The sequence below is a fragment of the Hemicordylus capensis genome, chromosome 1 (genome assembly GCF_027244095.1).
Source record: "Hemicordylus capensis ecotype Gifberg chromosome 1, rHemCap1.1.pri, whole genome shotgun sequence".
Classification (NCBI taxonomy): Eukaryota; Metazoa; Chordata; class Lepidosauria; order Squamata; family Cordylidae; genus Hemicordylus; species Hemicordylus capensis.
Genome location: NC_069657.1, coordinates 188690693 through 188706429, shown reverse-complemented (window position 1 = coordinate 188706429; position 15737 = coordinate 188690693). Strand labels below are relative to the sequence as shown.

Sequence of the window (15737 nt, the reverse complement as noted above, 5' to 3'; positions counted from 1 at the left end):
CCAGTGCCCACCGTCTTCTACAGCGGACTGAACTCCGTGGGATACCGCGAGACTGGCCCAGGCAGTCCCATCTGGGCAGGCGATCCTATGGAACTCTAGTCAATTTCACGGTTGGACGGGAACTTAGAGTGGGGCTGTGGAAGAACGAAGGGTGTGTGGCCCACCATCAGGTGAATGAGTAGGGGTTTGATTCCAACTTGCGCTGGGCTGTATTAATTCTTGCCAGAGGAAGCAGTGGTTCGTGAAGAGTGGGAGAGACACTGACCTTCGTGTTCCACTCTTGAGTTTGACGGGCGGGTCCTTGGATTTAGCTCCTCGGGGTCACAGAGCAGAATCGCCACCGAGTTTTGCCAAGAGGTGAACAGAAATGGAACAGCATCACGCTCTAGACAGACGTTTCTGTATCGATTAGTAAAGAAGCGATCTGTGAGGGAGCCTAGCCATCAAGGACCGTAGACTTAATTTACGCTGCAACCCCAAACGCACTCCCTTGGAATAAATCTAATGGAAACAGAAGATTTGCTTCCAAGTAAACACGTTTAGGATTGCAATCCTCTGTACCTTTGCTTAGGAAGAAGTCTCTATTGCACTCAGTGGGACTAACTTTCTGAGTAGTCAGTAGCCCTATTCACACTTTATTTTCAACACTTTTAGAACTTGCAGTATACTCAGGTAGAGATCTGTACACAAGTACTGTGTTCATACATAGCCTAGGTGCAGCAGCAACTTCCTATCTGAACCATATATTTGAGGGCCCTGTACCCAAGTTCACTTTTAAAATGAACACAGGTACACTCCTTCACACAAAAACATGTACAAGTGTACAGACAAGTGTACATTCGTAGACTCATTCATACATTATGTTCAGCACTGGTAGGAAGAATGCACGGGGTACACAGGTACAGATATGTAGACAGGTACAGTTATTCACATGTAATGTTAAAAGCAGGTACAGAAGTACACTTCCTATCTGTACCATACATTTGAAAGGCCTGTATCCAAGTTCACTTTTAAAATGAAGGCAAGTATTCACACAAACACAAACACTACAGCATAATGTCTGAATCAGGTTAGGGCTAGTACACCATAGGGTGTGGTTGAAGCCAAGAGCCTCACCGCTCCTGATGCATTCTCTCAGTTTAAACCCAGCACCTATGACTAAATACCTGATTACTAAAATAAAGTGTGAATGTTTCAGCTCGATTCCAGTGTGTTTTGATTGGGCCTCCTCCTGATAATATATGGCCTAGACAGTGCCCAGAGACAACTCTCGGTATAAAGAGAATAATATAAAACCAGGCTCCTGATAGGCCCATCGATAAATCTATGATAACCATCTCACCAAAAAACCAAACCAAGCCAAACAAAAAACCCAGTAATCAGAATGTAATTCAAAACAAACTCATCGTGAAAATTCAGTCTCTCACTGGGCGTGGGAGGGCTAGAAAGAAACAATCTCCCTGGAATATTTCGGTTTGTTCCAGCCACCGGCGCAACTTCCCCTGAAATCAAAGTCTCATATTTGCTGTCTCTCCATTCATGCATGCATTTCCGTTCGTAAGGCTTGCTCGTTTTGCGGTGGCTCAGGGTGAAAGAAAGAAAGAATGTCTGATGAACAAAATCTGGAGTGTAGATTGCTACGGCGCGTCGTGTGTATATGAATCTGTTTGCTTCCAACATTGTAATGAGTGAAAGAAGGGAGGGGAGTGTTTAGAGGGGAGGGGGCGGGCAGGCCGGTTGATAGTAGGGTGAATCCTTATGTTGACTTAGGAATTGTGATGACCAGTCTGGTAACATGTAAAAAATCTGTAGGGTGGGGGATACTATCCACACTTACCTGAATAACTGACCTCAATAACGTAAACACTCGGCCTCACTTCCAAGTAAACATGTATAGAATTTGCTGTATTGACAACTATTTATGTTGTGATTCGGGGGGTGGGGGAAGATGAGTCAATCTGTTCATACAAGATGGGGGATCATTCAGCCCCCTTCTGCCTGTAGGTAATAAAGGCGGCGGCTGAAACCCCTTTGGAAAGCCGAAGACTCGGGGTTCCCGAAGAACAAGCATAAGCACAATTCACTGGATGCATACAATGCTTGGAGTTAAATCGGGCAGTTCAAGCAGAGGGAGAGCTGTTCGTTCTGGCGCTGGCTGTGAGCCACCATTCCAGGCTGGAGACATGCAAGTCGGAGCCGTAGCTAATAATCGTCGCACCCTGCAAACTGCAGCGCCATGGAGGCAGGGCTTGCAAAGGGCTCCTGCTTGGAAAATGCCGTGTCTGTGGGCTTGGCTGCAGAGTTGCCCGTGGGCTTCCGCATCTTATGGATGGCATGGCGCCCGAGGTTTCTTCCCAGCGCCCCCCTGGAGCCTGGACTTGGCCTTTTACGCCCCCACCCTTCTGTCCAGAGTTGTGTGTCGAGTCTTTCCACAAGCTCCACGCTAGAGCCGCTGAAAGTGACAAGGGCTGCCAGGCGCAGGCGCAGCGCTCCGCTAGGGAACCTGTTTGGCTCGGAAGGGAGCGTTCTAACCCGCAAGGTCCGTGGGCCGGCTAAACTGACTGCATGCCGGGATCCGGTTTTTCTCTTCCCCAAGATTTCTGCAGTGAAAAGTCTCCAGGGAAAACAGGGCTGTTGTGCTTCCTTCTAACAGAGACACGAGCGTATAATATCAAGCGTGTTTGCGCTTCTGTCTGTGTTAACAAAACCATCTCTCCCACCCTGCCCCCTCTCTCATACACTATATGAGCCCTACATTTATAGTGTTATTTAGTTTAATTGTAATGTTTGTACGTTCATTTTTGCAGTGCGGTGTGATCTGGCGCGATTTAGGATATTTTTTTGGATATAAATCTCTTTGCCAGTCCCTAAGATGCGTGTCATATAGGAGAGCAGAGAGATGCAATGTTTTGGGGGCCTGGAAATGGAGGGTGTCCAAGAAATATTTACCCCTGTGTACGTGGACCAGTACCTGACTTAACGTTCTTAGTTCTGGCCAAAGGGTCCGTGCTGATATATTCACATTTTTAAAAAAATTAAGATCCCATGGATTTCAGTGAAATTGCAAGCTAGGGATCGAGACACACCATTTCCAGTTTACATGGTCCTTTCCTCCTGTATGTATCCAGGAATTCACATTCTAGCACACTCGCCAAAACCCAAAAAGGCGGGAGAGGAGAAGCATGGGGACGTCTTGGTTCCCCCGCTTTTTTGAGCTGGGCAAGCGGGGAGCTGTGCCAGACTCTGGTAGGCAGGTCCGGCTACATATCCTGGTGTAAACTGAACTAGAAGACTTGGAAGGTCCCTTCCCCACTCCAGCACTCTATGAAATGGGGATTCCTTCTCACGCCTAACAGCAGAGGCAGTCTGAGGTCCACTCCACCAGAAAGCAGGCAGCAGGAAGAGCTAATCGGCCCTCCCTTTGCCGGGCCAGGAGACTAATGACAAGGAGGTATATATGTCGTTCTACAGCCAGCTTGGTTTTATTTTTGCGACTCGACTTCTGATCACTTTATTTCAGCGGAAAGAAAACACATCGTAAGCTTCTTGTAATCCGTCCTTATACTGTATTGTCTCCTTATATACAGTGTAAGCCTGTGGACGGGGGCCATTTGCGTTCACGCAATCGCAGTTGCAGGCGCGCCGCTATCCAAGCGCCCTTCGGGCTCCTGTCGGGAAAGAGGGAATGGAAACCGTGATCCTGCAGGCAGTTTTGGGGCCGCCTGTTGCAGCTGCCTTGGCTCTAGAGGGGTCGCGCGGTTTCTTCAAACACCTGTTGTAAACACAAACCGTGCCAGCTTCGGAGTCCATGATCTCGATACAGTCCTGAGTCGTTTTTTCCCATCCAATTATTGCTTTAGTGCCTAATTAGCAGTTGTTGTTCTCTAGCTGTACTTGAGCCTACCGATGGCACCTGAGGCATTTTATCAATTAGGCTGCCACTAATACATTCCAGGTGGTTCAAAGGTGGAGAGCGGCGCACAAGCGGCCACAAAAGAACGCGTGGCGCTGTCACTGCCGCTCAGCGGCTGCCTCGGAAAGCTCCGCCGGCCCAATCCAGCCGCGGTCCCGAGTCATAGGCCCTATGGCCGAGGCGAGCTGCACAGCTTCGGCCCTCCGGCTCCCACCATCTCCAGCCACCAATCGCCAGGGATGATGGGAGTTGTAGTCCAACATCGGCAGGCGGCGGGCCCAAATTGTGCACTGCTGCCCTACAGGGGTTTCTGGCAAGTGCACCCCCGCCTTCTCAGCCAGTCTCATTAGACTAGCTATTGGGCCCTTGGGCAAGTCGTAAGGGGGAACATCCGTCAGTTCTCCCGCCGGTGAAATGGGAATAATCACCAGCCTCACCAACCCTCCCCCTTGTTATGTGTGCTCAGAATATGAAGCTCACACCCACCATTTTAAGCCGAGTTGTTCCAGTACAAGATATTGCCTCACTTGGCCTCCCACGTTTCTAATTTGGTGCGAGCAGCAGGGCAGCTAAATACTCTGATTCGAAACATCGTCTTGGCAAGAAAGTACTATTGGTTTCATCAAGCAGGACTTACTTCCAGGTAGGGATGCAATTCCCAAATAATGGAGGCAGTTCACGGCAAATAATAATGGTACGGGTTTGTTTTTAAATTGTATACCCCACTTTTAGGCCCTCAGAGTGGAGGAAATCAACGTTAAACCCCATGACTGGGTCAGAGGGGTTGAATCGCACCTAGTCTTCCTACCTATTTCTTTAACTACTGCGGCAGAGCTAACAGGTAAAGCTTTTCCCAGCATACCCATGCAGTGATGCAAGAAGTGTTCATCTGCTGCATTTCTTCCTGTCACAATCCAGTTAAATGCACAGAAAACCTGACGGGGTGAAAAGGGGCAGTTCTACACCTAATGTAATTCGGATCCAGATGAAAGATTCTGGTCTCTTTTACAGAGGAACCAGAATATAACTTTGTATGTGAATAGTTTTACATGAGACACAGATTGATAATATCTATTTGGAACAGCGCAAGACCTGGGGAGACGACAGGTCAATGGAGGATTTCCCTGTATCGCAGGTTGTCTTTCCTACAGCCGGAGATCTCGACTGTTTTTCGCAGAATCTGGTTTACAGTTAAGAAGCGCTTTTATGAATTTAACTCTTAGTCATGGGCACGATCCAACCAAAGGTAAAGCGCTTCCCATAGATTTAAGTGGAAAAGACGTGTTTATGTAATGAATATTACATGAATAAGCACGAATATTACATAAACACGAATATTACTATGACGAATATTCATATGTCGCTTTTCAACAAAAGGTTCTCAAAGCGGTTTGCACAGGAAACAAAAATAAGACGGTGCCCTGTCCCAAGCGCGCTCACAGACTAAAAGAAGACACAAGGTACACACCAGTAACAGTTACTAGAACGTGTGCTGGGACTGGATAGACTGGACACTTGCTCTTCCCCGCTAAATACAAGCGAATTGCCACTTTGAAAGGTGCCTCTTTGCTCTACGCTTGTTTAGAAATAAGTCCCATGGAACTCAGGGGACCTATTTCTGAGTAAACATTTGTAGGATTGGGCCTGCCCCAATGAAATAATGGAGAGTGCAGCCTGTTCCTAGCCTCAGCCAAGTGTGTGGGTATTCGTTGAGGAAGTGTGCTTGAAGGGTTGCTTTAAAGCACTTAACTCTGGCTAGATCGTGCCCCCAATTTTTTTTTGCTGAAATATTCTTGAAAATCCTTGAAACATGGGTCTCTAAGCCAATAACAGTAGTAGTAAACAAGGGTTCAATTTCAGCTTCTGGGCCGCCCGAGAGAATATTTGATTTATGGACATATATTTGCCCTTCCCAGTGTCAAATGTTTCCTGTTTTGTCGCTCGGTCTCCATCTCCCCAGACACCTCCGGCCGCTGTAGAAGGAAAGGGCGAAATAAAGAGAAAGCCTTCATTCCTATTCCTTGTCCTCCTTCCGTCTCGCACCTGGGAAGTGTAAGAAACTAGAAAGAAACAATGGAGCTGATTAAGAAAAACTTGTTTGGAGTGGCATAAGAAGTCGTATGTAGAAGGAACACTTTGCCAGTGGCCCATCTGACAACCCCAAAGTCGAGAAAATGGCTTTCTTTTTGAAATGCTGTGGTTCTCAACTCCCCTAAGTAGGAGAACCTGACGTTAGTCAGTTTTTCATATATAAAGCAAAGCCACCGAAAAATTCACTGCCTGGACAGACCTTAGGAGATGTATATTGAAATACATCTCAATTATATATGGAACATGTAAAATGTTCCATAGTCCCAGTTACATAGGTGCATGCATTCCTACACGAGATTAAAAAAGACGGACATCCCAGCTAACCGAGATCAGGGAGCCAATACAGACTGCTGGGCCACGTTCAGTTCCTTCCTTCTCCAGCAGCATAAGCTGGTGGTATACATCAAACCGCCTTGGAAAAGCCGTGTCAGGAAAAGAGGCAGTAGCCTCTTCAGCCATATGGTCGGGGAACGTCACCAGTTTCACTAGGGAGCAAGCGTCAAGTCACCTTTGTGCAAATAATTACAAAAAACCGACCGACTAGAATGAGGCTAGGATTCATCGCCGCCCTCCCCCACCCCGCCTCTTGCTTGATCAAGAAGATACACCGACGTGAATGAGCTACCTCCTGTTCAGAACCAGGAAGCGCAAAGGTTGGCTTTCACCAGCCGCGCCATGCGTTACATTACTATGGCAAACAGCAAGGATGGTAGTGAAATTGACACATAGCATTAAAAACACGCACGCATACACAAAAGATCTCTCTCTCTCACTCTCTCATGTCAGAAAGCTACAGACGCCCGAAACTCCTCACCATCTGCAGAACTCTTGTAAGCGTCTCCTAAAATATTCTCACACATAAAAGACTGAGGATAACAATGAAATATCTGATCGTCTTCCTTACACCTACTGGAAAGCAGCTTTTATAATAGAGCTAAGTTAAAGGCGATCAAAGGCCGGTGATGAAGTTGTTAGAGGGAATTTACACGGAGGAGTGGATGTGACATCTTGGGGTGGTGGCGTGGGAAGAACAATTCCACAAACTCCTACATGTCGTCGTAGGAGTGGAGCGAGTTCCTTCTGCGGTGTTTCCAGTGATCTGGACAACACGTGCCCCTTTGCATCTCAGGCCCAAGGCCGTGGGCTGAGCCGCGGGTTCCTTCTTGGTTAATGTTTGGATATCATCATACAGTTTACACTCCTTTATAAGGAATCCTTATTCAGTATCAAAATGTTGATTCACATTTCTAAATACCCATGCAGTTTGTATAAATCTGTAATAAAAACATTTTAATGTTAAAGAGAAGTGAATAGTAATCAAAATCTTTAGGGGCAGGATGGAATGGAAACTGAGAAGGATTTGACAGTAAACAATCCAGCGCTCATTCTTCTGCCTCGTACTACTAATAAGAGGCAACGGGTGCTTCAAGATGCTACAGTTTGAAGATGCGCCTTTAAAAAAGAAACAAGTCCTAGAAGAGATGCAGGTCCCGTAGAGACCAAGGTGGCCAAGTCTGGATGGGTTATGTATGGAGGTGAGTCTGAGGGAGTATATTCTCCAAGAAGAGTGTTGCGGTCTTGGGGGAGCAAGGGAAAATGCAGGATCGAGGCGGTAGTTGGTGTCACTCATGGGTTGTTTCCTGCTGGTTAGTTCAGTGTGGGTGCTCTTTTTGTATTGAGATGCATTCCCAAGCGCCCTTGCTAGGGAGTTGTCCGTCCCACTGAAAATGAGTGGTCCATTTATTTACTTCCGAGTAAACGTATGTAAGCTATCTTGACCTGCACATGTCCGCCTTGTGAGGGACTACGGGTTTGGCCGCACGTGTCACGGATGACCCCCCCTATTCGCTTTGCCTACGGTTTCTGAGAACCTTGCACCGCACTTCCGGCAAAAGTATATTTCTTATACAGAGATGAAGTCCCGACTAGCACTGCCCGAACTTCCTCTAGCAACCATTGGCCATGACTGGAAGAAGGTGACGTTTGTTGTAGGCCTTGGCATCTCTGTAGTGAAGACCATCTCTTTGCGTTGGAAAACAGAATAAAAAACCAATTGAATATTATACCGGAAAGGTCAATAAAGACTGCATGCCTCTGGCGACTTGCTAGTCTTAGAGGCTTGGTCTGAGATTTTGGGCCTCTTGACGTTCCCCTGGAAACTAGTGCTTAGTTCCTGAAGGGGCTATCAAAAAACACATCCAGGGACTACAAAGCAGGTATAATTTTCAAGTGGCACAGAAGCCTTCCGGGGGAAGGGAAGGGCGTCAAAAATTACCACTTCTCTGATACACCAGTGCAGTTAGTTGGCAAATTATGCTAAGATGCTCTCTCGCTGCACCTTGCTTCTTTGCTCTGTGTGCCAGTCACTGCATAAGCTGGAGGAAGAAAATTTGCAAGAGACCTGTGATATTTGGGACTAAAACACCCTTTCTTCGGGGCCATGTGTATGATCTACCTACCAGCTCTGTTCTACCTCCACCAGGTGTCCCAGTTCCTCTGAAAATTAATCCAGAAAAAAAAACCGGACCTTTAGGCTGCAGTTCTAACCATACCCATAACTAGACCTACTCTATTAATAAAATAAAACATTTTACATTTATATCCTGCTCTTCTCCAAGTTGCTCAGAGCAGTGTACATGGTTATTTTTACTCTAGAGATCAGATCTTAGAGCACAATGAGACTAACTTAAATTGCACTGCACAGCTTCATAAAAGTGAAGCTTTATAAGTCATTGGTGGTTCCCTTGGTCCATAGACCTTTCTACAGCACATAGAGCATGGATTTTAAACTGGTTTAGGCTAATCTTGGATGAAATAAGTAGTGTTAGCTGTGCTTTTTGTTGTTTAAGTTGGAATATGTATTTAAGTTGCTTGGGGGGGGCGGCGGGTCTGATTGCTGAAGAGGGAGGAAGTAGGAGAAATCAATAAACGTGGTTGAGCCCTATGCACGCTTACTAGGGAGCAAGTTCCACTGAAGACATTAGGGTTGCCCGATAAGTGTGTAGGATCAGACTGTACGTTTAAGGCTAAAAGGCAGCTAAATAGGCCACCTTATAATGCCTCAGTCCTGACTGAAATAGGAGCGCCTAAGGGGGCGGCGGCGGCAGCAGCAGCCTCTCCTCCGAGTTATCACCAGCGGAGCAGGCCTAAGACACAATGACCCAAGTCCCAGTGAAACGATTCTTTCCTAGTCAATACACTCCGGCCCTAAGGCCGAGGCACGAAGTCCACGTAACTTGGAAGAGTGTTCCAGACCAGTGATGTCAATGAGGCTTCCTTCCCCCCCCGCCCCCGGTCAAAGAAATGGGGCGCCAGCCGGTTGAAAGTCGGCCTAATTGGTCTGTAGAAGATCACGGCTCCCTGTCGTCGTCGTCGTCCCCCGCCCCTTCCGTGTAATTAGGGGTGGCGGCGGTGGTGACTGTTGGGATTATTAAAGGCAACGGGAGATCCCCAAATGGTTTCGGAGGAGTCAGGATTGCGCCCCCGATTTGTGGAAGCGCGCGCGGGTGGTGTGGGGGAAGCGACTGTGAGGAGTTCGCCATGCGGTGCCGGGGAAGGGAAGGCGGGATCGCGGCAAACAGAGGGAAGGAAGGAAGGAGGCCGGGCTGATTAGCATGCAGCAGCGCTCGCAAGCCCGGCTCCATTGTTTTAACACCTCCCCTCTCCTCCGCGCCAATCTGTCACCGTTCAGCAGGCGAACGCTGCTGCCTCGAACGCTGCTGCCTCAAATGAGACGGATAATTAGCTGCCCCGCACGAATGGCGCACTCTTCTCACCCCTGATTGCTATCACCTTCTTGCTCCTGGCAGTTTTGACACCTCGTAATCAGCCTGCTGCTTTTTCTCTTTTCTTTCCCTATTTCTGATTCCCCCCCCTCCCCTCACTCCCCCCTTTCCTTCAGTGGTTTTTTCTTCTTCTTTTTTTAAATAAATGCAATACCAGTTGCCATTGGGATTGAGCCTCCTCTGCCGAGTTAACCTTGTATGAATTGCAAAGGGGGAGGCCGTTTAAAAGGAAGCGACAAAAGCACTTCTTAAGGGCGGGGGGCTCCGCTGCGCTCGAGCCTGCCCATAGCTAGGGGCAGAAGCGAAGGGCAGTTAAGGAGCCCGGTGGTTTGTGTGTCCTGGAGCAGATTTTTCCTGCTCAGCGAGCCTTGCAACGTTCTGCGACAGCCTGGCTTGAGCCGACCAAGGCAGAGCGAGGCCTCCTTTAGCGCGCCCCCTTTCGCGTACTGACGAGCGTTGCAAGAGAGGAGAGGGACAAAACCCCTGGCAAATGTCAAATGGCTGATTTAATCTAATCTAGAGCTTATTGGCGGGCTAGAAGGCGAAGGGAAAGAAACTCTAGCTGAGTGTGGCAATAAACAGACTGCAGAGGGAATCTCCAGAAAAGGACAGAGCTGAGACCTCAAATTAATGTACTAAATTTCCCTTCGAAAATCGCACCCCCTCGATGAACTAGTGGAATCTGTCACAAGAGTGTTTCCCTCTTTCCTCTAACGAGCAGTGACAGTCTAATTACGGGAGCTACAAGCAGCTGGCGAGGTAGCCAGAGAGCGAGAGAAAAGGTGTGTGCGCGCGAGCGAGAGAGCGCACGCACGCACGCGCGCGCGTACACACACACAGTGCATCTGAAGCAGCAAAACCTACTCACGGTGGCCCCACAACTGTGGAGAGCTAGTCTGGACATCTAAAACTCCCCTCTCAGTGGAGGCCTGCTTCGAGAAGTGTGCACTTGGTTTGGGATTCATCTCAACTGGTACAGGACCTGTGCTTGAAACCCCACTGTGATGAACAGATCTGATCCTTCGTGCCAGAAGGGACTATCCGACTTGGACAGAAGCAGCAGAGAATTTCACTCCGTTCTCCCACGTTCTGCTTTCTTCCATCACTTTTAAAAATAATTCCTATCCCTGTTGGGCTGTCTCCTCTGCTGAGCAAAGGTGGCATGTTAGTACTTCTTACAGCTTGAGCTTCCCTTGGTGAGCGTAATAAAGCAGATGTCCCTGCTGACTGCTGCAACAGCAGCTTTACCCAGAAAAAATGGCATTAGACCAGTGGCTGCTCCGGGTGCACACTGGCCACCCGCCTGCTTCTTATCAGAATGAAGTACAGTACTATGCAGTCACCTACAAAAACATCATGGCCTTCAGTCAGGGGCGTAGCTAGGGGAAAGGGGGGTTGTGTTCACCCCTCTCCCTGGAGGCCCCTAGGAGTGAGGGAGATAAGAAAACAGTGAGGGGTGGACCTGGGGGGGCCATGTTCTTTGAACCCACTCGCTCAGTTATAGCTACATCCCTGCCTTCAGTATTTAAAAAGAAAAATATGAACATGAGAGGAAGTACTCTCTCTTCAGCGCTCTTTTTACCTTCCATACATTCAACTGCAGGTATGACAAGAACAGAGGCAGCTTCAAGAAAGACACATGCCTGTTGAGGATAATTTTGAGACTAAATACAGAGGAAGTTCGAGGATCCAAAATTTGACACTGTAAGAAGCATATTCCCCTTTATTCTACTGTCATAGTGTCACACATGTTATGAATTTATGGAGGAGGGGCTATTTTCAAAAAGTAAAATTCCTTCTCTTTTCAAAGCACCATCCTCAATAGTAGTCATAAATATTCATCAGAACAGGCACTCCAAAGAGCACAATTTGTAAGCAAGTCTAAAGAGGTATATGTTAAAACCCAATGATGTTTGATGTATCATATAGCCTAGCATGGTTGTTTTGTTACAGTAAAACCAAACACACATGCTGGGTCACACCAAAGACAAACCCTGCATACGAAAGTTTATTATAGTGCAAAGGCAGTTAACAGCTTGTCAGAGGCAGATGAGAGGTTCCAACTAAAATTGTAGAAAAGTGTTTGGACAGCCAAATGAGTCAAAATTATGAAAAACATTCATCTTTCTGCCTTTATGGACTGTAAACTGGGTATTTCACATAGATACTAGGCATTTGGTTAAAACCTTAGCAAGATAGACAGACAACCTCAATGCAGTTATTATCTGGACTAAAAACATCAGAACTCAAGATAATCATGTTGCAAATATCAGATTCCTGAAAATCACAACACTACTTTCATTTTTAAAAGCATCCCAGGTGAATCTTGATGATAAAACACTTAACTATTTACTTTATCTATGCTAACAACTGAATTGTTTAACAGACACATATCCAAACAAAACTTCATGTTTGTGAAGTCCTGATGTGTTTTGAATGCCCTATACAGTTTAAAAATCTGAATTGCTCATCAACATCCTGGAAAAAACTGCAACAGTTTGTGGGAACTCTTTGGGAGGGAAGAGGGTATGGGTGGGTGGGGGGAGACCCCATAACCTTTGCTTTGTGGGACCCAGCCACATTACATAGCAGATAACAGTATAAGAAGGTACAGTCTAGCTCCACAATTCAGGATGAGAGTGCATGTCTTGCTGATGCACATCCCCTTCTGTATCATGATACCCATCCCAGACTTTTTGGTGGGCCTGTCTTTTGATAAAAATTGGGATCTGCATCTCGGGCCATTAGTATACATGGCTGGTTATCTGCAGTTAGAGCTGGATCAGGGTCAGCATCTACTTGCATTCCTGAAGGCTGTATGATTCCTCTCTGTTATATCTTGCTGAGTTCAAGGATAGTAGCTGTTCTGCCTGCTTGATTGTGAACACAGGAGTTGAAACTCAGCAGGCAGCAATGGGTGCAGGCTTCCAAACTTTACATAGGCTAAAACTGGAAAAGGGATTGAAAGGTGGTAAAGTTATTGGTGGAGAAAGTGGAAGAGAGATGGCTGGGATACACAGGTCTTTAGAAGTGAAGCTCATGTGTACTGGTGAGGCCTGGAGGGAATACTAATGCTACTATTCTTTACCAATACTTAGTGGGCTCTTCACCAAATATCCAATGAGAACAATCCATGCAAAATATAGGTTCTTTTGCATGGATTGCCCCCTCTCCAAGCGCAAGAGCCTGCTGTAGGCAAAATTGTATGGCTTATACATACAGCAGAACCCAAACTATGGGGTGCGCCTGGTGGCAGGCATCCTAATCATCCCCACCAAAACACTGGTTTGGAGTGGGGGCAGAAGAAAAGGACATCTACAAATTGGTCTCATAGATGTATATATTTTAATGACTTTTCTAAATACTGGAAATAGCCTGAGGACTGCTTCACAGAAGATAAAATTTGTACAGAGGTGATTTATGTGATAAGAAAACATTATTTCCACCACACATGCATGCCTTTTAGTGCATGTTTGCAATGCAGGAAGTATGGTGGCTTTATTCTACATATAATTGCAGTGAGACACACATACATGAAAGTCTGACATAGGAAATAGTATCTTTTTAGGTGTGACGTATTCTCTTAGACAATTATCTATTTAGCCAAGTAAAGATATTTTTCTCCAGCCTTTTAGAAACAGCTTCTTCATTTATCTAAGAATTAGGATTTTTCTACTGATGGTACAAGTCCAACATTTGTGGAATGCATAAAACACCACACAGCTTGGTTTGAAAATTCAACACTTGTTATAAACAGTATCACCTAAGTTTCATATAAAGGAATTACTTCAGGGGCGTAGCTAGGGGAGAGGGGGCCCATGTTCATCCCTCTCTCTGGTGGCCCCCCCAGAGTGAAGGAGATAATGAAAGAAATAGGGAGGGATGGACCTGGAGGGCCCTCAGGAGCTGGGGGCCCGTGTTCTTTGAACGCTTTCGCTCAATTATAGCTACGCCCCTGAATTACTTAAGCAGTATTACTACTATTTTTCTTTTGTTTTATCTTACATTTTGGATGAGATTATTCAAGTGAGATCACTTGAATAACTCATGCTCACTAATCCAGAGAGACAATAAAAAGTTATGATCTGGTCTCTGTGTTGGCAGTGGGTGGAGTGCATCTTCAAAAAGCACTGCTCATAAGTGCCCAATCTTTCAAAGTTTGTTTGGAGAACAAACAGCAAATCTTACATGCTGAAGGGATGTGCTGCTCCCCTAAACACACTGGGCAAGAATCATGATTAAAAACAGTAAGTGTCTAGCCAATACCAATAACATTTCTTTCTCTCACTATAGAACCTATTTGTAACCGAGGGGCTAAGCAACAGTGTTGATGCTTTGGCAGTCAGAAAGGAACTGAGCCAATGGTGCCCAAACTGCCAATACCACTGGAAGCACTGAGCATGTGCAAGGCAGAGTGGATACCGTGAGGAGCTAGCTAATCCTTCTGTGAGGTCCCTGCAGAGGCACAGAACCCGATGCTTATGTATGCCAACGGATCACAATCCAGATCAATGTGATGTGGGCAAAGCACTTCCCTGTACACATGCTCCATATCACCCTATTTAGAGGCACTTATAAACAGGCAATGGTCTATTTGCTGTATAATTAGCAGCCCAATGGTCAGCAGCAGAGGGGTGTGTATGTGTGTCGTCGCAAGCCAATACTTATTTGGAAAGGGCCAGCACACACGTTAATGTAAATGTAAATAGGCCTGCATGGAATGTTTATATGGGTAAGCTCTTTGCTTGTGGCCCAGGTCACATTCATCTGTACTTGGAACTTACACTGAAATAAAAAGACTTGTTTTCAAGAAAATATGTTCATTATTCCAGGTGTAAGACATCTAATGATGTTCTAACAAAAAGTATGTATGCATTAAAACAAAGTCAAAATGCACTTCAGTGAACAAAGGTTCTTTAGGAAAACAGAGGCACAATGGTGCTCAAGTTACCACTTCAGGACCCTCTTAAAGTCCTTCAGTTTTCCAAGTAGATGGTTATAATTTTCAGTTTCATACCCCCATTGTGTGTTTTTCATTATGTATTATTCATACATTAATAAGGAGTGGGTAGGTAGAGGTTGCATGCCTTTTTAATTGACTTTAATCAAGCTAATGATGGGCCACCCAACTCTGGATGGACTCCGTTACAAATGTAGCCTTAATTCTGAAGTTACTATATTTATTTGAGCTGAAGTCAGAAGTACAGCAACTCCAGTGATTCAATTAAAAAGAAATTTATCTGTGTTCCAGTTACACTAAATCTTCAAGTTGAAGTGTGAATTCAGATGCCGCAGAAAGTCCTCCCTGGATGTAAGAGATGGTGGGAAAACCTTTTGACAGAATTCACATATTCCAGGCTGATCAAGTTCTGAGTCTGCAGAAGCAGGTGCCAATAAGTCACTGTCTTGAGTGTGATACGGCTTCCAGAGTGGCTGAAAGAAGTGGGGAAAATAAGTTAGACCTTTCTGTAAAACGAATGCTAGCTTTTCACTAGCTAGGTCCCCCCTCCCCACCTTATACAGGTGAAACTCAGAAAATTAGAATATCGTGCAAAAGTCCATTAATTTCAGTAATGCAAATTAAAAGGTGAAACTGATATATGAGACAGACGCATTACATGCAAAGCAAGATAAGTCAAGCCTTAATTTGTTATAATTGTGATGATCATGGCATACAGCTCATGAAAACCCCAAATCCAAAATCTCAGAAAATTAGAATATTACATGGAGCCAATAAGACAAGGATTGAAGAATAGAACAATATCGGACCTCTGAAAAGTATACAGTGTACTGTGCTTGATTGGCCAGCAAACTCGCCTGACCTGACCCCATAGAGAATCTATGGGGCATTGCCAAGAGAAGGATGAGAGACATGAGACCAAACAATGCAGAATTGCAGAAGGCCGCTAATGAAGCATCCTTGTCTTCCATAATACCTCATCAGTGCC

The 15737-nt window shown here is 45.9% G+C and overlaps 1 protein-coding gene and 1 long non-coding RNA gene across 16 annotated transcripts in view; one reads left to right on the top strand and one right to left on the bottom strand.

Moving 5' to 3' along the window:
• The first annotated feature begins 10578 nt into the window (after positions 1-10578).
• Positions 10579-14601, top strand: LOC128337444 (uncharacterized). The gene is made up of 3 exons (XR_008312264.1): positions 10579-10985; positions 11393-11493; positions 14083-14601. It is a non-coding gene; the product is annotated as an uncharacterized LOC128337444 (long non-coding RNA).
• A 407-nt stretch (positions 14602-15008) lies between these two features.
• TANK (TRAF family member associated NFKB activator) overlaps positions 15009-15737 on the bottom strand; it is a 96978-nt gene continuing 96249 nt past the window's right edge. For all 15 annotated transcript variants that reach the window (XM_053278381.1, XM_053278427.1, XM_053278445.1 and 12 more), the window contains one exon: positions 15009-15222. In XM_053278381.1, coding sequence (XP_053134356.1) covers positions 15046-15222 — 177 coding nt within the window. In that variant the 3' untranslated portion in view covers positions 15009-15045. The remainder of the gene's footprint in view (positions 15223-15737) is intronic.